The sequence below is a fragment of the Passer domesticus genome, chromosome 28, assembly GCF_036417665.1.
Source record: "Passer domesticus isolate bPasDom1 chromosome 28, bPasDom1.hap1, whole genome shotgun sequence".
In the NCBI taxonomy this organism is placed as follows: Eukaryota; Metazoa; Chordata; class Aves; order Passeriformes; family Passeridae; genus Passer; species Passer domesticus.
Genome location: NC_087501.1, coordinates 5,254,163 through 5,279,367, shown reverse-complemented (window position 1 = coordinate 5,279,367; position 25,205 = coordinate 5,254,163). Strand labels below are relative to the sequence as shown.

The 25,205-nt window shown below is 45.3% G+C and overlaps 1 protein-coding gene and 1 long non-coding RNA gene across 5 annotated transcripts in view; one reads left to right on the top strand and one right to left on the bottom strand.

Moving 5' to 3' along the window:
- LOC135286973 (zinc finger protein 420-like) overlaps positions 1 to 25,205 on the bottom strand; it is a 35,999-nt gene that overhangs the window by 1,175 nt on the left and 9,619 nt on the right. The window contains exon 3 of the mRNA XM_064400227.1: positions 36 to 112. Coding sequence (XP_064256297.1) covers positions 36 to 112 — 77 coding nt within the window. The remainder of the gene's footprint in view (positions 1 to 35; positions 113 to 25,205) is intronic.
- LOC135286950 (uncharacterized) lies at positions 10,628 to 23,306 on the top strand. Of its 4 annotated transcripts, XR_010350914.1 has the most exons (6): positions 10,628 to 10,787; positions 20,268 to 20,427; positions 21,589 to 21,755; positions 21,955 to 22,169; positions 22,429 to 22,735; positions 22,832 to 23,306. It is a non-coding gene; the product is annotated as an uncharacterized LOC135286950 (long non-coding RNA). The 4 variants fall into 4 exon arrangements; XR_010350915.1 differs by lacking the exon at positions 22,429 to 22,735; XR_010350916.1 differs by lacking the exons at positions 21,955 to 22,169; positions 22,429 to 22,735 and adding an exon at positions 20,873 to 21,101.

Sequence of the window (25,205 nt, the reverse complement as noted above, 5' to 3'; positions counted from 1 at the left end):
AGAGAGGGGGAAAGGGGCACTGACTTCCTCCTTACCTGCCTGAGTGTCTCGGGACATCTTCCTCTTCCTTGCAGCCTTCTCCATCTGGCAGTGGGTTTGGGAATGGGAAATTCTGTTTTGTGAGGAAAACAAGAGATTAGTGCATGGAGTTTTGTACTGGTTTGAGGTCAAACCAAGGGGAGATTATAAACCAGAATTACAATTTAACAAGAAAATTAAGATCAAGGCAATGATACAGAAACTCTGCCTTAGGTTGACAGAGTCAGGATATAACCTGGCACCCTGTTGCTCAGGATGCTGGTAGCAGTCCCATTAAATGGTGGCTGCAGTCCTGTTGCAGTGATGAATGTGATTCTGTCTAAGCAGTGATCCTGTAGAAGGGTCTGGTCTTCCTCTGAAGGTCCAGTGGTGCTTATGGAGCTCTTGTCCTCTGGGAAACCAGTAGCCAAGGTGCTCCTGGGGCTGTAAGCCTCAGTTTATATCCAGGTAGGAATGCTTGGCTCCTCCCCCCAGGCGGAGCATCCCACAATGGGATGATGTCATTTTTTCCAGTCCTGGGGGGACACTCAATGGCCCATTCACAGAAGATAGCCCCTGGAGGGCGTTATCAGGGCTGAGTCATGGAAGAGATAAAGAACACTGCCCCACCTGTTTAGAACAGTTTGTGAAGATGGTGATGGAAAACATGCATTTGGTTACATCTTACACTGTAACCTGAAACAGTGGGGTAATCCCTGCTCAGGGGGTGAACATCAACCCCTCTTACCCAAACTGGCTCAGGTGTAAAACCCTCACCCCGGGACAGCCACACGCACACAGGGGACAATGTCACACTTGCCGCACCCCAGTGAGGCTCTCTGTCCCTGTCTCTTGTTCTACTCATTTTCTCTTTCTTTTCATCTCTCTCTCTTTACCTCACATTTACTGTTCAATAAAATCTACTTTAAATTTGGTCACCTTAGCACCTTAATTGGGACAGAGGCATCTCTCTAACAATTTTATTAACCAGATTGTGACATTATTTTGGCACTGTTGTCTGACCCCAAGTGCCTTTGACAACAGCATGGTTCCCTCCTCTGAGGAGCTTGTGGCTCTTTCTTTCCGGAGGAACCCTTGGAAACTTGGATGCGTCTTCCTCTGAGCAACTTATGGGAAAACTGATGCAGAAAATGGCTGTTGTGGGTGGCCAGTGTAAAGAAAATGTTTTGTTGTCCTTCCTTGAAAAGTTTGTTAAAATCACTGGAGAAAAGGGAGTGAATGATACCAGAGGCTGACAAGGTTCATTCACCATAAGGTGAAGAACACAAGGCTGCTAAAAGTGCCACAGGAAGCCCAGCTAAGGTAGCTAAGTTCCTGAATAACTCCCAAATTCACAGGCTTAGGGGCTTTGCCAAATGTGAGAATCATTATTCTCTTCATCCCTGTCACCTTTGTGATAGTTACACAAAGCTTTCTCTTACTTTTAATAATCTGTACTGGGCCGAATTTCCACTTTTCTTTTATGGGAACCTGCCAGCAGCTGAGCTGGAGCTGTGCAGAAACCAATGAAACTTGGAATTGACACATCATTGCTTCTATTATCGGTTTATTCAGGTTTGGGATTTATTTGCATTTTCATCACATGTTACTTTTGGGAAAATCAAATATTCATCAAAATGATTAATGCAGAGTTAAATTTAATTTCTGCCAATTTTATTTTGTCCAGTGCCCAGGGGATGCTTAAGGGGTCTCTGCCTCACCCTGGGGGATGTTTGGGAGGGGCTTGTGGGGGCTGTCCCTGTCCCTGTCACCCCAGGGCATTCCCCAGGGGGTTTCCATCATTCTCAGCCCAGGGAATGCCTGGGGGGTCTCCCTCCCTCTCACCCTGTGCCAGGGGGTGCTCGGGGCAGTCTCTGTCTCTCTCAGCCCAGGGGATGCTCAGGGGTCTCTGTCCCCTTGTCCTGGGGGATGCTCAGGGGGTCTCCATCCCTCTGACCTCAGGGAATGCTTGTGCAGGGCTGGGGACCAGGGGCTCTGTGTCCCTCTCACCGCTGAGGGTGCTCAGGGCTGGGGGGGCTCTTTCACCTTCTCATCCCTGTGGAGGCCGGGGGGATCTCTGTCCCTCTCAGCCCTGGTGTGACCTCACCCAAACATCATCAGGGTCAGAGGGACAGAGACACACTCAAACCCCCAGAAGGGCTGGACCTGGGATTTGGTTTGGGGCTGAGGATTTAGGATAGGGCTGGATTTGGGGATGGGGTTGGAGTTAGAGCTGAGATTTGGATTAGAGCTGGGATTGGGGTTAAGGCTAGACATGGGATTGGCTTTAGGGCTGGGATTGGGAATGGGTCTGGGGCTAGACGAGTCTGGCACTGGGATGAGATTAAATACAGAACTGTGAGTGTGTCTAAACATGGAGTGAGATTGAGACCAGGATCAGGGCCAGGTTTGGGACTGAGCTCACCCAGAGTGGGACAGGGGGGATGTCACTGCAGGATGTCCCTGGCATCCTCCCAGCCCTCCTCAGGCACCTCCAAACATGGGGGGCAGCTGGGTGCTCCAAGATCCAGGTGCTCTCACCCTGCCCTTCAATACCAGGGGAGCATTCCCTGAGGGTAGCCCACTAACCCACCATCCTGGATTGCCAAGCAGATTGTATTCTCTTTGCCATCTGTATGGCTGTTGTCTTCTGTTAAGTGGGCAGTCTTCCTTATCTCTTCCACACCCAATCCTCCCTCCAGGCAGACATCTGCTGATAACAGGCTATTGAATGGCACTGCATGACTGATAAGAACTACAGCATCCCATTGGGAGATGTTCTGCCCAGAGGGGAGAGCCAAGCATTCCTACCCAGATATAATCTTGAGTTTCTGGAACACCAGCATGGCTTTCTCCACTGGATTTTCCCAGAGGAACAGCAGCTGCCTCTTCCACTGGATCTTTGGAGGAAGACTACACCTTTCTACAGGATCCCTGCTCCAACAGAACCACTCCTGGCACTCCAGGAGGACTGCAGCCACCATTCCAATTGGACTGCTACCAACACCCTGACCAACAGGGTGTCAGGTTGTGTTCTGACTCTGTCAGTGTTGTCTTGATTTACTGCATTGTTTATTTTATGTTTTTATTGTTTCCCTAATAAAGAACTGTTATTCCTGCTCCCTTATTTTTTCCTGAGAGCCCCTTAATTTCAAATTTATAACAATTCAGGGGGAGGGGGTTCACATTTTGCTTTTAGGAGAGGCTCCTGCCTTCCTTAGCAGACACCTGTCTTTCCAAACCAAGATGGAGTGACATCAATCTCTGCTTAATAACTGGTTTTGCTTTAATGCAGTTACGTTGAAATCACTTCCTAGTATATGATATAATATGATATGATATATTATATATGATATATAATATGTTGCAGCTGTTATACCTCGGAGTAAATTTTTCTGATTAAGATCATATTGTCTAATCATTACCATAATAGACAATATATATCTACAGAAATCTATATGTTTGCCATCCTTAATCCTATATATAGGATATAATATATATATATAATATATGTAAAATATATAAAAATAAATAAATAAATAAATAAATATAGATAGGTAGATGATAGATAGATAGATAGATAGATAGATAGATAGATAGATAGATAATATAGATAATATATAGGTTATATAACTCTGGTTTGCCATCCTTAATCTTGTGGGACAAATTCTATAAAGGTTTCATTCCACCTTTATAATTCTTTACATACAAAATCTTGAAAGTGTGGGACTAGGATTGGAAACAGCTGCTCCAAGGCTCCTCTCACAAAAAGAAGTTTAGAAAGCTTGAAGATCCTTGCAGGTATTTGGAGATCTGTGGGAGCCATTGGGGGTCCAATTTACTGCTCAATTAACAGAAGATAACTGCCCTACCTGTGACAAATGGCAAATAGAATACACACATTATCTTTCAATCCAGAACAACAGGAATTCAAATTAATAGAATGTAACATAACATTGCTCAAATCTAACAATAATGAAGCTTAACTTTGCTTAATCTTATCAACCCTGAATTTGCATTAAATTAAACATCACAGAATCAAAAATAAATATCCTTAAAAGTTATACGTACAACAAAATTTAACTTATTCTGATATCTGTGAGGAGGAAGTTGCGTCCCAGATGGGAGGGATGAGTAGATGTCCTTGATCTTGAGGATGAAATCCTCTTGTAAAACTATGGAGAAGGATGTAATTGATACATCAGGCTCTCTTTTGCCCTATATTTCATTGAAAAATATGGGGAGATGACTTGTTCAGCAAAGGCCTCCATGCTAAAGTAAGCAAATGTTGAAGTAGCTGTGATCCCATGAGAAGTTTGAACATTGAAACCGGCAAGACTGATGAGACATGTTGCCCTCAGGGAGAGAAGAAGACCTCTGTTGTCAGAGATGAAGATGATTTCAAGAATGGATGAAGAGAAGTTTTGCTTTTAAATAACTCATTTTTAAACTAATGCCCCATAAGCTGACATGGCCCATAAACACATCTGTGGGAAAGCTGTGAAAAAATAGGAGGGACTTCATGTAATTCTGGGTGGCTGCTATTCCTGGAAATTGAGAGCCATGAGAGAATTGTTTTCTTATGGAGACATCTCCAGAGCCTGAAAGAGAGACTCCTCTCCCTAAGTGAACTGAAGAAAGACTATTCTAGAGGTGGCAAACAAACTGAAAACTTTATGTTTTGTCTCCTTAAATTGTCACTAAGGAAAAAATGGTTGTAGGGAGACAAGTGTTTTGAAAGCTTTTCTCTGATTCTTAATTCTCTATCTTTCAGTTACTATTAAAAAACTTATCTTTATACCCTTCTAAAGTTTTACGCCTGCTTTGCATTTCTCCTAATCCTATCTCCCAGCAGGAAATGAGTAAGACTATTCTAGTGAGTTCACTGGAAATTACCCAACACTGAACTCACCACACTAATTAATCCATTCTCCAAGAAATCTCAAAATGGCAAATCAAAACCACTACAGAAATCTTCCTGATGAACTGCCCAGAGCAGAGGGAAATCAAGACAGAGCCATGGTCTGTCAGTACTTGCTTGATCCTCACGGGCCCTGTGGCGCATTTGGAGCTGAGCCCGGTACCTCAGGGTCTGAGAGGAGATTGCACAAACCTTTCCAGGAGTCAAAGTCAGAGGAAACATCCAAAGTGTGTCAAAGCATGAATGGGACCCACTGAGGTCCATCCCCAGCACAGGCTCCTCATGGACTCCTTGGAGGAGAGAATTGGAGGCCAGGATGGCACAAAATAAAATCTCAGAGACTCAATGTGGAAAGGAAAATCCAAAGTATTTTAAAAACCCTTAAGTACCTCAAAGTATTAATGAGCCCCACTAAGTGTCAGTACAGAGCTCTCAAGGGACTCGTAAAAACAAATAACTGGGGCCATGACTGCAGAAACCTCTCATAGACTCAGTATCAAAAGTGAAATACCAAGTACCTTAAAATAACTGAAGTACCTTGAAGCATTAATGAGCCCCACTGAGTGTTGTTACTGAAAAAGAATCTCCAGGGACTAATTACAGCAGATAATTGGAGGCCATGATTGCACAAACCTCTCAGAGACTCCAAGGCAAAAGCAAAAGTCCTTTGAAAAACCTGCATTCCCTGGGAGCATTCAGGAGCCCCCAGGGCCATTGCTGAGCAAGGCTCACCAGGGACTCCTTCCAGCAGATCCTTGAGGCCACTGGGATGTGGGCTAGGGGGGGATGCTGAGGGCAGGACAAGGGGCTGACAGTGCCCAGTCTGGCTGGGGCTGTGCCAGGAGGCCCCAGGGCCTCAGGACAAGGTGTCTCCTCCCAGCCCTTGGTGGCACAGATCCTGCTGCTGTGCCCCAGGCCACCAAGACTTGGCTTCTCTTTGTCCCCACCTGGCATCAGTGCCTCCAGTTCTCTGCTCTGCCTGGGGCCTGGGGACACTTTCTCAGTTGTGTCCCTCAGAGGGACTCATTAAAAGTCCAAGAAACTTTGGAGTTGGATTCTGACTTGGAGTTCTGGAGAGGTTTCTTCAGCTGTCTCTCAGGGACTGATGTTCAGGGCCTGAGCACAAAGCCCCAGAGGGTCATTCAAGTCCTTGTGCTGTGTCTGTGCTGCTGAGCTGGGCTGGGCTTCTGGCCCAGAGGCAGCTCCTGGTAAGCAAGAAGAGCTTCAAAAGCATATTTCTCTTGATGAGCAGCTCTTCTGCCAGCCCAGCAGGGCTGGGGCACTGCCTGCAGCCAGCCCAGGCACAGCACACAGGCACAGAGAGCTTCAATCAGTCAGGGCTGGGAAGGTGCTGAGAAGCGCCTGGGGCAGAATCACTGCCAGCCCTTGGCACAGGAACCTCTGGCTGCAGGACAATGCAGCTGCAGCTCCTGGAGCCATCTCCTAAAGCTGGAACATCCCAATGCCTGCAGACCCTGTGAGTACAACTCTGAGAGTTTCTGGGGCAGGGGAGGTGAAATGCTCATGAAGCTCTGACATGCTGAGGTGTTCTGATCAGTCATAGAATATTTCCAAGACAAGGACTTTGATAAAAATGCATAAATTTCCAAAGACTTTGTATTAATTTTCCTGGTATTGGAGAATGGCAGGGAGCGGGATAAATATTAAAGGTGGATTATGAATTTTGACAAGTGCCTGAGACATCCGAACTGTTACTTTTAGTGATCAATAGGTTCACAGGAGATCCCTGATGTGCTTTCAGACACTCTGCCCATTGACAGCACCAGCATCACTCTTGCTGGACCCATCAGGCTCAGTCTGAGCTGTCCTTTCTCCAAGCTGCAAACAGAACCTGACCCCAGCCAGTGCCCTGCAAACAGGCAGGGTTCTGTCAGGCCAAGGAGAGTGCACAGAGATTTGGGGTCTGTGAGTGCTGGCAGGGAGAGATCAGGCACAGGGAAACACCTACAGGAGGAAAATCTCCAGGAAGCAGAGAGAAGACAGGCAATGAGAGAAAACAAAACCCAGCAATGCTGTGGCAGGGACAGTTTAGAGAAGTCCACAGGAGCCCCTCCAGTGCAGCCCCTCCCTCTGAACAAGCCCCCTCCCTCCTGTCCCCCAGCCAAGCCTCTGCCCTCAGGGCCGGGGCTTCAAGGCGTGAAGCCCTTCCTGTGCAGGCAGAGCTGCAGCAGAGCCGTGGGGCAGCTCTGCAGCCCCGGGCCCAGTTCCCTCTGCAGAGCACAGGGCTGGGAGCAGCTGCCGGGCCCTGGGGGCTCTGGGAGGGGGCACAGCTGGCTCAGGGTGACGCTGCGCCCAGTGCCCGGCTCTGGGCAATGCTGTCAGTGCAGCCAGGCAAGGAGCTGCATCTCCCTTCATCCAATGCCAACATAAGGACACTTTGAAGTCTCTCTGAGATTTCAGTCCAAGCTGGGAGCTTCAATGCAGGATGCAAACCTGTCCTAGAGCATCTCTGAGTGATAAGATTGATGGGGAAAGGCAGAGGTGTTGTGACACTGAAAATGCTGCTGGGTTGGTGAAATGAGCATCATGAGTCCTTGGCTAGAAATGTGGAGCTGGGCTGGGGTGCATCCATCTGCTCTCAGCAGTACCTGGTGACATTTTAGGGGAAGCATGGGAAGGTGATCACCCTCCACCTGAGAAAGGTTAAAGCCCAGAGAAACTCTGAACAGATCAGAATGAGAGACCATCTCCCCTCACTCTCCACTTATCACTCTGCCGAACAGAACTTGCCCTGTTCTCCTAGAGTGCAGAAATAATGCTGAGGGTGTATGATATCCAAGAATACCAGGAAAGAGATGGAGGAAGCTTATCAAGAAAATCTCAGATCTCTTAAACACAGAAGCATGTCGGTGTGTGTTACAGAGGAGGGTGTATGGGAAATGGATTTGCCTTACTCATATCTCCTCTAACTCTTCACTGTCCTTTCTCCATGAACAGGTCCCCATGTGCAGCCACAGCAAATGTCCAACAGCAGCTCCATCAGCCACTTCCTCCTGCTGGCATTGGCAGACACGCAGCAGCTGCAGCTCCTGCACTTCTGCCTCTTGCTGGGCATCTCCCTGGCTGCCCTCCTGGGCAACGGCCTCATCATCAGCGCCGTAGCCTGCGGCCACCACCTGCACACGCCCATGTTCTTCTTCCTGCTCAACCTGGCCCTCAGCAACCTGGGCTCCATCTGCACCACTGTCCCCAAAGCCATGCACAATTCCCTCTGGAACACCACCACCATCTCCTACACAGGATGTGCTGCTCAGCTCTTCTTCTTTTTGTTCTTCATCTCATCAGAGTATTTTTCCTCCTGACCATCATGTGCTACGACCGCTACGTGTCCATCTGCAAACCCCTGCACTACAGGACCCTCCTGGGCAGCACAGCTTGTGCCCACATGGCAGCAGCTGCCTGGGCCACTGTCTTTCTCAATGCTCTCATGCACACGACCAATACATTTTCCCTGCCCCTGTGCCAGGGCAATGCCCTGGGCCAGTTCTTCTGTGAAATCCCCCCCATCCTCAAGCTCTCCAGCACCAAATCCTACCTCAGGGAACTTGGGCTCATTGCTGTTAGTGCCTGTTTGGTATCTGGCTGTTTCGTGTTCATTGTTTTCTCTCATGTGCAGATCTTCAGGGCTGTGCTGAGGATCCCCTCTGAGCAGGGACGGCACAAAGCCTTTTCCACCTGCCTCCCTCACCTGGCTGTGGTCTCTCTGTTCATCAGCACTGTTATCTTTGCTCACCTGAAGCCCCCCTCCATCTCCTCCTCATCCGTGGATGTGGCCCTATCAGTTCTGTACTCGGTGGTGCCTCCAGCCCTGAACCCCCTCATCTACAGCCTGAGGAACCAGGAGCTCAAGGCTGCCCTGAGGAAAATGATGACTCTATCTTTTCAGAAACATTAAACTTTTCTGCTCCAGAACCTTCTGAATGTAACTCTTTACATTCTTGGCCTTTTTTTCCTATTTGTCCATTTTGTCACTGGGGCCTTTTCTTATTATTTTTCTGGTGTTATAATGTGTTTTATAAGATACCGCAGTACTACTCTGAGCATTTCTACATGAACTTCTACTTCTCTTTTGTAACACAAAGACTTTCAGGAGGCTTGTTCCCTCTGCATTTGAATAAAAACAAGTGGCTGTCCTGACTTGTATGTCTAAGGCATTTCCTCAGCCCTTCTCTGGCTCTGCAGGGGCTGTGCCTGTGAGCAGAGGCGGAGGGAAGGGGCTCCCAGTACAGCAGCACAGCCAGGGACAATGGCCCGGCTCTCTCCACATCTGCTCCTCCCAGCTCCACACTCCCCTTCCCAGCCCTGCTGTGGGTGCAAGGCCGGAGTGCTCTGGCAGCTTGGTCACTGTCCTGCTGCGTGTCCGTGCTGTGCCCTCAGGCAGGGACAGGCCATGGGCACTGCTGGGACACACTGGGCTCCAGCACAGCAGCTCCACCAGCAAAGGGCATCTCCTGAGCGCAGGGCAGGAAGGCTTTGCTCCCCTCCAGAGTCACTCTCAGGACTCTCAAGAGGCTCCTCGTGTTCCTTGTTCTCCCAAGGCTCAGAGGGATGAGATCAGGGTCTCACTGGGGCCTTCAGGGGACTCAGGTCTGGGTCAGGTTTTGCTTGTTGGTGGCCAGTGCCCATCAGAGGATGCATGGTCTGTGCTGAACCTTCCTGGGGCTCTGCAGCTTGTGCCAGGGCTGATGGCAGGGGAAGGTTTGTCTGGAGGGCCTTGGGAGCTGCCAGGAGAACACAGGGGACCTGCAGGGACAGTGTGTGCCAGGGACCAGCAGGGAGTGGAGCTCACTGGGCACAGGCCTGGCCAGGCTGGGGTCACCCCGAGATCAAGGACTGAATGTGTGCTATGAGCCAGGAGAGCTCTGCAGCCCAGGGACACAGCAGGCCCAGGGAAAGGAGTCTGGGCACTGCCTGGTCTGAGCCTCAGGGAACTCCCCCAGGAGGATCCAGGGCAGCCCCAAGCCCCTCTAGCAGCCCTGGCACAAGGCAGGCACCTCTGAGCCCCTTCCATGCCCCACAGAGCCTGTGTGGGAGGGGGTCAGTGCAGGGAGCACCATCAGCTGCCTCTGTGTGCCAGGCTGAGCAGCAGAGCCCAGCAGAGGCAGCCCAGGGCCCCGGGCAGCACAGCCCCCGTGCTCTGCAGAGCAGCAGCCCCAGCTCGGGGCTCTGGGCAGCAGGGCAGGGGCTGCAGCAATGGCTGCTGGGGCCAGCACAGACGTGTTCCCCTGGGAAACAGGCTGCTCTGGGGGCAGCTGGCATGGGCCAGGAGCAGAGAGCAGGAGCCCGTGGGTGTGCAGAGGAGCCCTGGCAAGAGGCTGCCCTGTCCCTGGGCCAGTAGGAGCTGCCTGAGGAGCCCCAGGGCCAACTCTGCTGCTGGGCTGGGCAGCGGGGCTGGCCCTGGGGCTGCAGGAGCTGCCTGAGCTGAGCATCTGCTGAGCATTCCAGACCCAGAGTGGCTGTCCCTGACCTCCAGTGCCTGCAGTTCCTGCTGCAGGGCTAGATCTGACTCTGCTGCTCTGCTGGGCTGGGGCAGGGGCAGGGAAAGGCTGAACTGGGCAGTGCCAGGGAGAGGAAAACAATGGACCCTTGTCCCCACAGTGTCAGAATGGGCTCCATGGTTGCATAAGGCCCCACCGTGTCACAATGGCCCCTTGGTTCCATTAAGCCCCACAGGGTCACCATGGTCCCCTGGTTACAAGAGGCACTGCAGTGTCACAAGTGCCCCTTGTTTCTGTGGAGTCCACAGGGTCAGTTTTGCCAATGGGCAGAGTCACCACCAAGGACCAGGACCAGACACCAACGGAAGGAATTGTGTAATTTTTATAAGGTAAATCTGCAAAAACTACAAAAGTAAAGCACATAACTATTAGAAAATAATTACAAAAGCAGAAGATCAGCAATGCAACAAATCATCACCACCAAAGCTTGCAGCAGTGATTAAGAATGATCTAGCACCAGTTCCCCTCAGGCTTTGCCATCTCCCAGATCCACACAGCAGCTGGGGAAAGCTGCCCCAGCGAGGGGCTGCAGAGCCATTCCTGGACACTGGGAATTCCTGCAGGTGCCTCCAGCCACAGGTGAGGCTCCAATCTCACTGTGAGAGGGCCCAGCTCTGACAGTGCTGAATGAACAAACTGACAGCACTTCTAGTGCAGGAACATCTGGTTTCATCCTCCTCTTGGGTTCCTCCCAAAGCCTGACCAGGGCCCAAGGAGGAACCAAGGGAGGTGACTTTGACCATTCAGCCCCAAACAAGGCCAGATGGGGCCTTATCTGATTTTTAAGTACACTAAGGTAAATCCACATTTCACCTGTGAATCAATACAGAGATCATACTGCTAAAAATGATTCATTAATGATCAGGTACAAATATAATGTTTGGTTGGAAGGTTTATCTAGAGATCAGCTTTGGCCCAGGGCCTGTTGTTCAGGCCTCAGACAGGGCCTGGTGCTGAGGATTCAGGACTTCAATTTGTCCTTTAACCTGTAGAGGAACTACAACTCATAACAATTCTTTCAACAACAGTTTAGATTTAGGCATTAGGCAGAAAGGCATTGTGCCTTGTTCTTCAATTAAGTGCTGTTCAAGTTCATTACTCAGCTATAATTCACATTCTTTTTAAAACAGCCCTAAATAGTTATTATTCCCTGTTATTTTATCAAATGTCCCTTTTTTCTTGAGACTGTGTGTCTTTTTAGACATGTCTCAATACTCCATTTCCAGCACAGTGTAATGAATGAACGAGGCCAGATTTCAAAAAAAAAAGATTAAAAAGGCTCTCGTTTATTGAAAAACAAGCTGGAAGGAACGGAGGGTCCAAGATAAGCTTGGACCCCCCCACAACAGCTCAAAAAACAATAACAACGTGCTGCGAACACATTGGGTTCTTTTCCACGTGAACTAATCCCACTGCCCACGAACCAGAAAGAACCACGCCCAAATGAAAACCACCCCTTTTATAACTCCCTTTGGTCCAGGATTGGTGGGGTTTGGATCCGCGCACTGATTGGGGGAATTTAGGCGCTCTGATAGGTCTTTAGCGAGGTTCATTCTGGGCCAATCATTTCTTCAGGGCGTCAAATTATTGGTTGGTGCCCTGGCCCACTCACTCCTTGCCTCGTCCACCTCCCGTCCCCACCAAGTCCTGGACACCTTTTCTCCTCACAAAAAACAACTCCCCATTCTTTCCCCAAAACCAATAGGACCAAACTTACAACAGCATGTGTTAGAGATAATCTGGATGTTCCCTTCCTTTGCCTCACAACCGTCTCAAGGACAGACATGGGGAGCCTGAGGACCCTGATGGGAATTGTGGGCTGCCAGTGGTGGATGAAGGCCAAATAATCCTGAGGCCCCTGAGCACAGTTCTGCCCTGTCAAGCGATTGTTCACAGCTGTGTCTACAATGCCTGCTTCTGGCAGGGCCTGCCAAGGAGGCGACTCGCCCTTACGCTGGCACCTGTTTGGCAAAAATAGCTTGAGAATTTCCCCACCTCTTGGCCTGATGGGACTTTTCTGGGGTAACCTTTGGTGGTCCCTCTCCTCACAGAAGAGCCATCATCTGCTTTTCAACCACCCTGACAGACGGACTGAGATGGGAGAAGCCTACCTCTCAAGGACTGAGACATGAAATCTCTCTATGGAGAAGCTCCCCCCTGCCAAGGACTGAGACTGAAACCCCTAACACGAGGGAGGTGTGTGGGGGAGCCAACCTGACCAAAAGTGAGATGTTTGCCTGCAGGTGTGGCCATTGGACCAAGAAGACAATGGTTGTCGCCTACTGCTGACTGGCAGTACCTTCTTTTCCCCTCAGCAGACTGGCTGTACCTTCTTTTCCCCTCAGCAATTTCAATAGACTTATTCTTTATTGGATCTGTTCCCCCTCAGTGATTTCAAGCCCCATTCATTTCAAGCCTGGGTTCATTATTAGTCAGCTGAATTATTGAGAGTTAGGGTATTCTTGTGCACAGATAATAGGTATTGCTGAGCTACCTGATGCTTAAAATATTTTCATAAAAGCCAATCTGAAAATCACATATGCTAGTTAAATGTAAAGATTATGGGCTTTTGTTCTTCAGAAAGCATTCATGTCCCTACCTTTCAAGAAAATAGGTTCTCATCATTTTGAAGAAACAGAGGAAGAATAAGCTGTTATTGGGTTGTTATGGTACTGTAAGTTGATTATCTGGGAACTAGGAAAAGTCTAGAGCAGTGGAGTGATAGTTCTTTGTTCTTATTCAAAGGATAGGAGTTTTAACCACATACAAAAGCAATTTCTTTGAAACTTATTTTTCTTAATAGATATTCATTTGAGGATTTCTGAAGCCTCTCTTTCCCCAGAGTGTTAGGTGGTTCTTTTCAGAAAACCAGCTGCAGCAAACCTAGTTAAAATAAAGAGCAGGCAGCACACAGATTCACACATATACTTTGAGAGAAACAGACAGCATATCCAGATTTATATATGTGCCAGTCCCCTAGGATATCATAATTGTGTTTGTTCTTTTAATAACTTTAGGCTCCAGTGGTCAGAATAAAAATTCTATGCTGAAGCTAATGCTTCATCCTTAGTTTACCTCACTACCCTGAATTATATAGTAAGCAGACTTAAATAAATGCTGGAGTCTGGCTCCTTCTTTACAGCAGACTCCAGCCACAGACATAATAGGTTGCCTGATTTCATTCAGGGTCTCTCTCTTAAAATCTTACTTTGTTTTTACAAAACATTTGGCTCAACCATTTCTTTAAATGCACAGTTTTCCAAGCCTGCCTTCCAGCATCTGGGGAATTGCAGTCTCCCTGACAAGAACAGCACATCAAGCTTCCTGACTTGCAAGAGCAGTTGGGTTATTTAGACAATCCTGTTCTTCCTAATTATTATATCTACACTTTATATTTACAACCTCTTTCTAGAAACGTACCCCAAATAACTGAGTTAGTTGAGCAGCTTAGTAAGTAGGCATGGCCTTCCAGCAACTGTTGTGACTAGAGCATGCCAGTTGTAATCTAATGATTCCATATGATTTTCTAATTGCTATAAGCAGGCTGCAGATTACCTTGTAATGAAAACAGTCTTATAGATTACCAGCATCTATGAGGGGCATTGAGACAAACAGAGGTCATAAGCAGAACAGGCAAATGGGACAGTGGTGGGAAGAAAGCCAAACCCCAGTCTCAGTCAGTGCTTAGTCCAGTGTGTCATACAACATAAAGGCTAAAAGTGAGCTGAACATGCCTAAATATACTTCCACTTTCAGTTTCTGACCACCTTGAAAGATTTTTATTTTACATTATCTGACACTATGTTGAACCTTGTTTGAGACCAGAGATAACTGCTTTAGAAAGCGCAGAAATTACAGATGCATGAAATGGTTTGGGTTGGAAGGAATTTTAAAAACAATCTAGTTCCACCCCCTGTACCATGGGTAGGGAGACCCTTCCACTAAAGCAGGTTGTTTAGAGCCCCCTCCAACCAGGCCTTGAACACTTCCAGAGATAGGGCATCCACAGCTTCTCTGGGAAACCTGTGCCAGTGCCTCACCACCCAATTCTTACAAAATTCTTGGAGGCCTTGCTGGATTAGGCAAGACTACTTGTCTTTGCTACACATGAAATACATAGCTGTTTTTTGCCTCCAATAACTCAAAACCAGTTTCACAATAAAATTCTGAGCTTGGTTGTTGATAATGCTGGTGGAAAAAGAATATTGATATGGTCCCTGCATCAGTTCCCTGACCACCACCATATGATGACCCTTTTTTCTTCATCATTACCTATCTTACTGTCCTCCTAAGGACAATAATGCCCCTTTGTTTCTGTATCTCTCCTATCCTTACTTAGCTTTCTTCTGTGGCTCTGCTGGGTGGCACAGATATATTTTCTTTTCTTCCTTTCCATTCTGATTGATGGAAGTCACCCAACCATGTTTTGATCCAGTGCCAAAACCGTCTTTCTAGAACCGCCTTAAATTTCACGTCTCTGTTATTCCCCGTAAGGTCTCTGCCATTATTCCCAGTAATAATGGTATTAGCTGTATTAAAATCAGCTGTATTAAACGAAATGTTGTGCCCTCCCTGAGGGCACTGACTGGCCCCACCTGGAAGCCCTACTCACACCCTCTGCCCATGGCCAGGAGCTCCAGGTAGCTCTGCCTTGGGCTCCCAGACCATGTCTGGGCTATGCTGTAGCTGTGCCTGTCTCCAGTCCCATCTTCTGGGTGAACCTTGGACCAATGCTGGACCCATCAGCACATTCTGCTGCTCTGACTGGGTTCATCCCCTGGCTGCTTCTGGACCCCATCACCAGCCCCCAGCTCTGCTGAGGCCCTGTGGGGCTGTGCCCTGGTCAGTAAGAACATAGCCCCAGTTTCCTTCTCTGTTTTCCTTTCTTTTCCTTCTGAAAATCAAGCCCCTCAGCCTGTCCGTCCTCAGCATATGTGCTATTCTCCATTTTTATTGTGTCCTAATTTTCTTCCACATTCTCCCCAGGATATTCTTTTGGCTGCTTTGTTTTTTCTCAAGCTTGAATTTAGCTTTTCATGATACCTTCCTATTTTCCCATTTTTCCCCTTTGAAGTCCAGTTGTCTTTTAAATCCCACCTCAAAACTCCATTTAATTCATTTATTCTTGCCAGACCAAGCTGCTTTCTCTTTGAGGATTTTCTCCATGAGGTCTTTGAGTTTTGGCAATAAAATCCACAGACAAGAAAGCATCTTTCTACACTTGGTAGTCTCAGACATAGTCTGCCCTAACCTTGGACTGAAAATGTTAATCTTTTAACTATATTTGCTCCTGGAAAAAGCCAACTTTTTCACGTCATAATTTTCTGTGAATATGTTGCTGTACCTATAAATAGAGAGCCTTCCATTGATCTGACCTGGCTCATTGTTAAGAAATACTTGCTCCTGCGATGTAAAGAAGTCTCTCTGCTCCTGATTTCTGACTCAGGCCACTTGGTAGCCCACCTGCTGCTCACCAAAGACGTATCAATTGTCACACATCAGGCAGGAGTGATCTCCACAAGTAGCTGCAAGATCCTTCACTGAGATATCACACATGGCTTCACCTAAAGTTCTCTCCCACTCACAAAGCAGGCCTGTCCTCCAAGCATTTAGATCTACTATCAAAAAATGCAGCATTTTGTGCCTGATCAACAACCTGCTGAAACTAGGCATGGATATGAGAATGATAACCCTGTATTGTTTTTATTTTTCACTATCTTAATGGAGAACCTGTATAGATATATGTCCTTGAGCATTTTAAAACTCAGCGTATTTCCTATGTCATAGATCCAATTTTACACAGCGTACACCACATACACAAGTCTATCTGGAAACTGAGTGAAGACTGAGGTAAAATAACTGTATCTCATAGAAAAATCGAGCAAACTGCTACTTCTCAAAGTTTCTATATGCAATCCTGGCTGAAGCATCTCATCTTTCTCTCAGGAGGCAAGGGGTGCTCTCTCAGCGTTATTAGCGTTGTACATGGTATGGAAAAAATACAAGAACAGATACTCCAAATTGGAATGAGTTCAGCTTTGCTTTTTTTTTTTTTTTTTAAACAACTCATTTAATCAGTAATCACGTAAACTTAATCTGGTGCCAAAAACCCACGCGGTTACGCTTACTTTTGAAACCTGGCGTACCCAAATGAGGGAGGAAATTGCTGTTGTGTGATTTATAAGGGCAATGAAGAGTTATATTCTTTTTGGTAATGACATTGTGTAATGAATTTTCTCTTTGGGGAGAAAGCTTAAAACACTTCAGAACCTATCTCATCTACCATTACAAACTCCAGCAAAACTGTGGAATCCTCACAGGAATCACAACTGTATAAAAATCCAGTTATAACTCACAAACTTCACTGTACTTGGTTGAGTTTTTTTGTTGTAGATTCTTCTATGGAAAATTTGCCAGTTTTATAACACACTGGGCCATTTAAAGGGCTTTAGCTGTGTATTACAGCTGCTATGTTTGTGGGCAGCTTTTAGAGTGAAAGGGGAGAGGCAGAACACCACAAGGAAGGAGCACATCTTGCTCACGACCTACAGAAAATGAATGAAATGGACAGCACAAACTCCCAGTGCACAAGTAGGAAGGGCACTACTTAAAACCAGTCCTTGCTTTGGCAGCTGGGAGAGTCAGTGCCACTTCTAGGGCTGTCAGAGGCTGCCTGGAGTTGGTGTCTGTCCCATCCCCTTTGCACAGGTAGCATGTGGCAGCTGAGCTGCAGCAACAGCCACTGAGCTCTCTTTGCCCATGAGACGAAATGTTTCAGCTTCAGCTTCCTGCAGCCACACTATTTACCAGGTGGATTCCTAACAAACAGCACAACCCAACTGCTGAATTATTTTACATATGCTTGAAAGACCTGGAAGGAAAATAAACATAAAATAAATTACTAATGGGAATTGAGTGATGCATTTTTGAGCAGAACAGACCTCATCATTATTTCAAAAAAACCTCTGTGCATTATGATTCTATTAAAAAAAAAGTCAAAAATCTGAGTACTTTCCCACTCTAAGTGAGATAACGGGTCTAATTTTCACTCAGTAGAAATATGAATCCGGTTCCCATCTGAGCACCTGTTCATTAGCAATGGTGTACGAATGTGTTAAAGTTCATATTGTGCAGCTTCAGCTTTGCCTGCAAGAAATTACCTTTTCCCTCTTCCCTATGAATCTACATTGCTGCTTCTGTACAACAGCTATTATTATTATCATTATTATTATTATTACTATTTTTTTCTTTTGGTTTGTGCTTCCAATATTAGGAGGTGCTCTGCTTTTTTCAGCTTTTTTTTTTAAAAAAACCAACACAATCCAAATGAAATTAATGCAGCCACAAGAGGGAGCCTCTGATGTCTTTGTAGAGAAGGAAAAGCTATTGACAGTGACAGAGAAATTAATGAAAATATAGTTGAGAAACTGAATTCCAAGAAGCAGTGACTTTGCCTTAAGACCAAATTCTATTTCAGTGTAAGGTTCTGTGAAAAGTTGTAATTTATGGCATAACTGCCTCCTTTCAATATGCAAAGTATTGAGAGGAAGGACAAAAATCTGACTGGGATGAGAACAACTTTGATTAACAGTTGCTTAATGTAAAAACGCAGCGACTCTTCAGCCACAGTGAGTAGCAGAAGCAATTCAGGCTGCTCAAGAGAGCCATCCCTTTGCAAGGAGATATTAATATAGAAATACAGGAGGGTAGTAGAAGAGTACCAAATTTTTATTATCTAGACACAAACTTTTTAAACGGATTTTGCAAAAGAAAACATGCAGCTTCTTTCTTCTGTGTGAAGTCTGTGTGAACACAGGTTTTATATATGTCACGGCTGCCTTGGCGAGAAGGGGGATGAAACCAGAACTCCCCAGAAAAGACAGCAGAGCTTTCTCAGACCTCTCAATATCTTGCATAACCCTATCATGTTCCCTAGACAGCTGACCTTCAAAATGTCATAAAAATAGCTAATATTAAAAGTACACTTCTACAGAGTAGCATCTGGGCTTTATATCCTATTCCTGCCATGGCCCTTCAGAAGAAATCTGCCTTAAAGCATATTTTGCTTAAAGGATAAAAAAAGGATATAGTATGTTTGCAACCAGTATCTTCAACAGTACATTTAGTGAAATATTCATCATGTGCTCTAGTCCCTGAACTACTTATGAATTGCTTATGTAATTTTTTAGAAGATACCACCTAAAGACTTTTTATGTTGGTATTTCTTAACTATCATCCTTCTAACCAGGAAATTTTGCAGAGGGATTTTACTTCACAATTACAAAACCTCACATTTTAGTTTACTTGGTCTGGAACTGTGACACTTTCCTTTCTCTTCCTACTAATGGAGGAAAATACTGCCAGGGAAAAACCAGACTGATTTCTCTGATGTATGGTACTCCCATACTCCCTCAAGATGCTTCTCATGCATGCTAGGGGACTCAGTTCTGGGCTTTTCTTTCCCATAACTGACACAAATATGCTTCTGGAACCCACACCAGTAACACTCATCAGTTGAAGCTTTCATTCCCATACCCAAAATAACTCGGCATAGGCAACCCAAGGAGGAACACATTGGGCACAATTAGGCATTTAAAAAATCTTGTCCTAATATTTTTCCAGAATCTGAAGCTATTAAGCCAGAGATACAACAGGAATGGAATATTTTATTTAAATGCTTCAGCACAAAGTTACAAGGCACTGAAAACAAGGATTCCAACTGAAGCAGTTTTAGCTACAAGCCTCGCAGCCAGCTCCACCTTCCCCAACACAGCACAACCCCTCTTGACTACACATCTGTTCATCACACCTAATATAATCTCAGTTCTATAAGCAACTCCAGCACAAGGCACTTGATCAAAATGTTGATGTCATGGTGATTTTTAAAAACAACATTTCTATTAACATTCAGCCTTCCCAGCTGGCTGACTGCAGACCATTTCCCAAGATGTTCCAGTTCTTCCCTGCAGAGCTTTCTCATGTATCTTAATAATTCATAACATTTCTATTGCACCTTTTACTTTGATTCCCACTGACATATTCAGCTGTGACTTTCAGAGCAGCAGTAATACAGTCGTAGCTTTGATTGCCTCCAGGATACATCAAGGCAACATTTATCAGGAAAAGAAATATATTTTACGAGATTAATGAAGATAATTATAAAAAACAGATAATCTCGCAGTCACATAAGGCTTTCCTCACAAAGTCTGCTGTATTGTCTCTCCTGCAGTCGTGAACTAGAAAATGCCTGCTTAATAGTGTGCTGGCCAGAAGATTGAATTGATTGGGAATATAACCTAACCTCGTTACCGGAATTATAATTTTGCAAAGATTTTATAGTTTGAGCCAGGGCTAAATCTAATCAAACTAGAAACATATTTTCAAAAGCACTTTTCCTCTCCCTCTCATCATTATACTCTTCACTGACCTCTTTCACCTTTTCATATACATGTGGATCAGTGAGAACTATTTACATTTTATGCTGAAAATTAAGAGGCATGCCAGAACAAAGAAGAGAATGTAGTAAAGCAATCAAGGAGAAAATGAGGTAAAATCACTTTGCAGATCTGTTCCTAGCATTTTCTCTCCCCAGTTTTAGGAACAAGTACAACAAGCAATCACATGCCACCATAAATTACCCTACCTCTAATAGCATACACACAAGGCCAAAAAACAGTGAACAAACATCACTGAATATAATCTAAAAAGCATAAAAATTATTTTCCTTTTGGCATGGATGCAAGATGCTATGAAGTAGAATAACAGAACCCTTAGTAGAGGGTGATTGCAAATTTCTCCCATTGTCCCAGGAGCACGCTCTGATCCCAAGGAGTTAAATTCTACAATCAAGCATGGTTCAACTTCCACAATCTCATCCAAAGCTGGCACCTCTGGTGAATTCGTGAAAGGTCATGAGGAGACCATGAGGGACACAGACATATGAGCAACCAGAAATAACATTTTACATGTGTAAGTTCATTTAATTATCTACTTAAATGGCAGGAATCTCTTGTCACTGTTGAACTTAAGGTCACTGAATCATGAGCTTAAAATATTCTTCATCCCTCTGTCCAGATTCAAGGTTTCAAGGCCATTGTGGCTTTTATGTAACCAACTATGAGATGCTGCCAACAAATCAGTTATTTCATTGCTACACAACTAAAACATTCAGAATCGGACATGGGAAGAAATGGCTCAAAATGCACATATGGCTGTGAAATCAGTCATTCTGCAACTTCTGAAAATCTTTATTTCTGTCTGGTATGCGCTTGCCATATTTGAGAGATGCTTGATATAATCTGTGCAATGGAGAATTACATCTAGGCCTGATTGCTAGACAACACCTAACTGTAATAGCTGGCATATTCCAAAGAGAGCCAGTTCATTTTACCTTCTGTATCTTGTTTTACCAAAGCCGGGAACACTCCTGCTATGCCATCTGCTCCCACCACAGAAGCAGCAACACAAGGACACTGAAGAAGATGAGCTCTGCTTTGGCAGCTTAGTCCTACTTGAGCCAGCATACAGTCATGTTGTGTGTTCATCAAGCCACCAGTGCAGTGAACTTCCTAATTTCAGCTAAGGATGCTAGCCAGGCTATGCTAGAAACAACTATGTCACCCATAACAGCAATAACACGGATGGTAACAGTAACAGCAAACCACAATAGCACTGCCATGCCTAATGTCTTTATAGTTTTAATTTTCTGTCATTCCCTTCACTTACATTGCACTATAGATCTTTAGCTCTGTATTGAAAGGATTGCTAAATTGTTCTACCCTGAGCAAGTGCTCAATTTATCTGGACTAAAGCTACAAGAGATATGAAAGGGGGAAAAGGGTAGTTTCATGTGGCCAAAATTAAGTATTTCTGAGGCCACATTTCCAGGCTGGAATTAGCCAGGTTCTGCAACATGAGCAAAAATGTCCTCATGTGTGTGCACAAACCTTGCTGGATGCCCTTCAAATTCCAAATAGAACTCTGAGACCTTCATCTGCTTCTATATGTTCTGAGGACACCACAGCCTTTCCACATAAGTCCATGTACTTCGGACACAACCTGCATATTACACTGAGCCATACCATAACTTTACAATGTGTGTGTCTCCCACACTTCCCGTTTCCCTGACAGGACTGATGGACAAGTCTGAGAGGGAGGCTTCCTCTGATGTGTGTCGATATGTGGTATATCACAGAACGGTAGAACTGCTGAGGCTGGAAGGGGCCTTCTGATCATCTAGTCCACAGCCCCAGCTCAACCAGAAGCAGCCAGAGCAGGCTGCCCAGGACTGTGTCCAGGTAAGGCTTTGAAAATCTCCTTAGCTGGAGAATCCACCACCTCTCTGGGAAACCAGTGCTTGGTCACCCTCACAATGAAAAACTGTTTCCAGATGTTCAGAGGAAACCTCCTATATTTCAGTTTGTGCCTTTTACCTCCTGTGCTGTCACTGGGCACCACTAAAAGTCTGGCTCTGTCTTCTTTGTCCTCCCCATGCAGGTTGTTTTACACATCAGTAAGAGCTTCCCTGAGCTTTCTATCCTCCAGGCTGGACAGCCTCAGCTCTCCTGACCTTTCCTCACATGAAACAAGCTCCAGTGCTTCTCTCTTCCCAGTGCAGCCCAGGATGCTGGGCTGCCTTTGCTGCAAAGGCACACTGCTGGCTCATGGTCACCTTCTTGTCCATCAGGATCCCAAACTGCCTCTCTCCCAAGGTGCTTTCTATCTGCCCAGCCCCAAACTGACTAATAAGATTTTTAAGTGTCTGAAAATGAACTCCCCTTTAAAATATGTGCCTGCATAACACCAGACTTGGATGTTGATGCACAAATGGCAAAGAAAAAGGAGATCCTTTAGACTAGAGCAGGCAGTGGAATTTGTTACAGCCAATTGTGAAGTGTTGATGAGTCAAACATGAGATTTAAAGCAGAGCATTCAGCCTGCAGCTACCCTGACTTAAAACATTCCTCTCAGACATTCACACAGGACCAGAACAGACAGTCATAGTCTTCTGCTTTGAAAACATCTCTCTGGTGCACTTTGACAAGATTCCACTCTCTCCTACACAACAAAAGAAGATAAATACCTGTGAACACCAGTCTTATGCCTCCTATGAAACACAACTCATCTTCAGCCTTCTACATCCGTCATTTCAAACACAGAGATGAAACTTTCAGTGGGCTATCTCAACTCCTAGGTCTTTCCAAGGGAAAAGAGTATCCTTGAAAAGGAAAATATTCTACAGAATTTGTTACATTGTGAAAATTGTTTCCAATCAAAGGCAAGTGGTCAGTAACCTGTTGCAGTCTGAAACGTCTTCTGGATTCTTAATTCAATATCCACATGGCTTCTTTAACTATAAAATCTCTTTCCACAGTTAAAGGCTTCTTCCATGACTTGAAGACGTGGCCAAAGCACACTACATCTTTCTCTGGATCAACTCTGGATCTTCTGGATCAACTACACTATCCCACTGTACATGGTGGCAGATGGAAGCCACAGAGTTCATAACTAAGAGAGGGAAGAACACATTCCCAATGATCCAGTATGCCAGGAGCCAAAATCAAATTGATCTTCCAAATCACACAGTGAGAAGATTGCACCCTCTCCTGGTGCAACCAGGATCAAGATTCCAAAGACAAGACCTGCAATACAACAGATGCAGTGACAAAGGGTGGCAGAATTCCACCTCTTCTGTTGACATCTCACTTATGGAGTATGATTGTGATCTCAAAACTTAGTCTTACCAGAATGAAACAAAAGGCTCAGGTCACAATAACTCACAATTCTATAGGAATTTTCTCCATGAAAATAAATGGAAAAAGCATCAATAAAAATTTTGTCATATTGCACTGTTGCTTAATGCACTGCAGAGGAAAGGGGGAGTATATATGGTCAGTGTTTCCTTTTCTGACCTTTTTTTCACAGAAAGCTTTAGTGTTAGATATCTGCACCTCTTAGATGCACAAGGCTTAACAGGTTAAAAATGTGAAATCCTAAGTGCATGGTTCACAATATTTCTGCAGCTCTTTTTCAATGCAAAATTCTACTGAATATCAGATTATTTCGTTTGTTGAAAAATGAATGCAGGATTGATTACCTATGGCCTCTGCATCTCAAAGGATTGTACCTAGTACAAGGACAGACTGTAAGCTACAAGTGAGTACACCCTCCTTCCAGGAGATTGAGAAGACAGGGATTTAGAAAGTCTTCAAGAAGCATTCAAAACAAGTATCTTGAGTCTTCAGTTTTGAGGATGATTCTAAAGAAACATATTATTTAACATATTTCACAATTTAAATCTTTATAACTCTAGACGCATTGTACAAGGCAGAACTTCCCAGGGTCTGGAATAGAGAAATCAGAAAGCACGTGTGCATGATTGCTTATAAAACCAAAATATTGTATAAAATACACACAGGGCATTAAGAAAACTGAGGTGGGAGACCAGCTCCTCTAATTTCTTCAGCCTACACAGACATATGCCCAAAGGATAAAACTATCATATTCTAGATATTATATCTATTCTGCACCATTTTAATTTCTAAGTAGTCAGATCTTTTGCCTAAGGAGTCTTCTGACTTGGCAGCACTAACACATCCCTGAAAAAAAATCATCTATTAATTTCAAAATTGAATAGAAACACAATTTACTAACAATTACTTCAGCTACTCATCCCTCCAGATTTCAAATATGAAGCCACAGCTTTGCACCCCTGAAACAAACTCATCCTGCAGGGCAGGATGTGGGTTGGATTCTCACCACTATGTCCCAGTGCACCGAGGTGCACAGGGACATCTCAGCTGGTCCTGCATGACACATCCCACATGCACTGGGATCACAGTGGATCAGCCCATTTGGGGCAGACCAGAGACAGGCATTGCCTTCCTTTCACACAGCAGCTGTTTGTCCTGGCTGTACAAACTTAAGAACAAGACAAATCCAACAGTATGGCAACTGATTCCAAGGGTACCTGGAGGCACAAGCAGTCCCTGGAGAATCCACATGGTAAGGCCAAAGCAGGGGCAGCATCTCTGAGCAGAAGTGGTGACCATTCAGAATAGAATGAGTGTCCTCCTGCACATACAGAAGACATATTCATGAATAAGGAGAGGTGTTTATCCTGAATAATCAATCTTAGGAACTGTCACCTGCAAGGGTGGAGTGGATAGAAGATTCATGCTTAAACCAAGATAACCTGTTTGATTTTAAAAATCACTGCCTTCTGCAAACACTTGTCTATATATTTACATGAAGAACAGAAGAATGAGTAGGCAGAATACAATATTCCACTCCATTCCAGAACCACATTGCATAAAAATCCCACAAATACAAGCCAGAAGCAATGTCAAGATTATTTCACTGCCTACTAAAAACCTGCAAGTTTGCTGTTAAGCTTGATGTTTGGACCAATATTCATTAATGGTCTAACAAGAGGTGGGTGAAACCACTCACAGAACACAATCAAGTTCTGGTAGCAAGGGACACATGACCTTACCCAGAGGCCATGATAGAGGCTCCCAATGCAGAGTCAGAAGCTGGATTCAAAAGCAGGGAGAGAACATTAAGAGCCACTGCTGTTAACAGGGCAAGACAATGCAGACACTGCCATTGTTAAGCAGGCCCCAGGTCTGTGAGCAGTTTTGCAGACAGAGAAAGCAGAACTGAACAGAGTGGCTGAAGGAGCCCTCTCATGGGCTTGGCTAAGGGGATCAGACTGTGTAGTTCCAGTTCTTAACATTTATACCTTT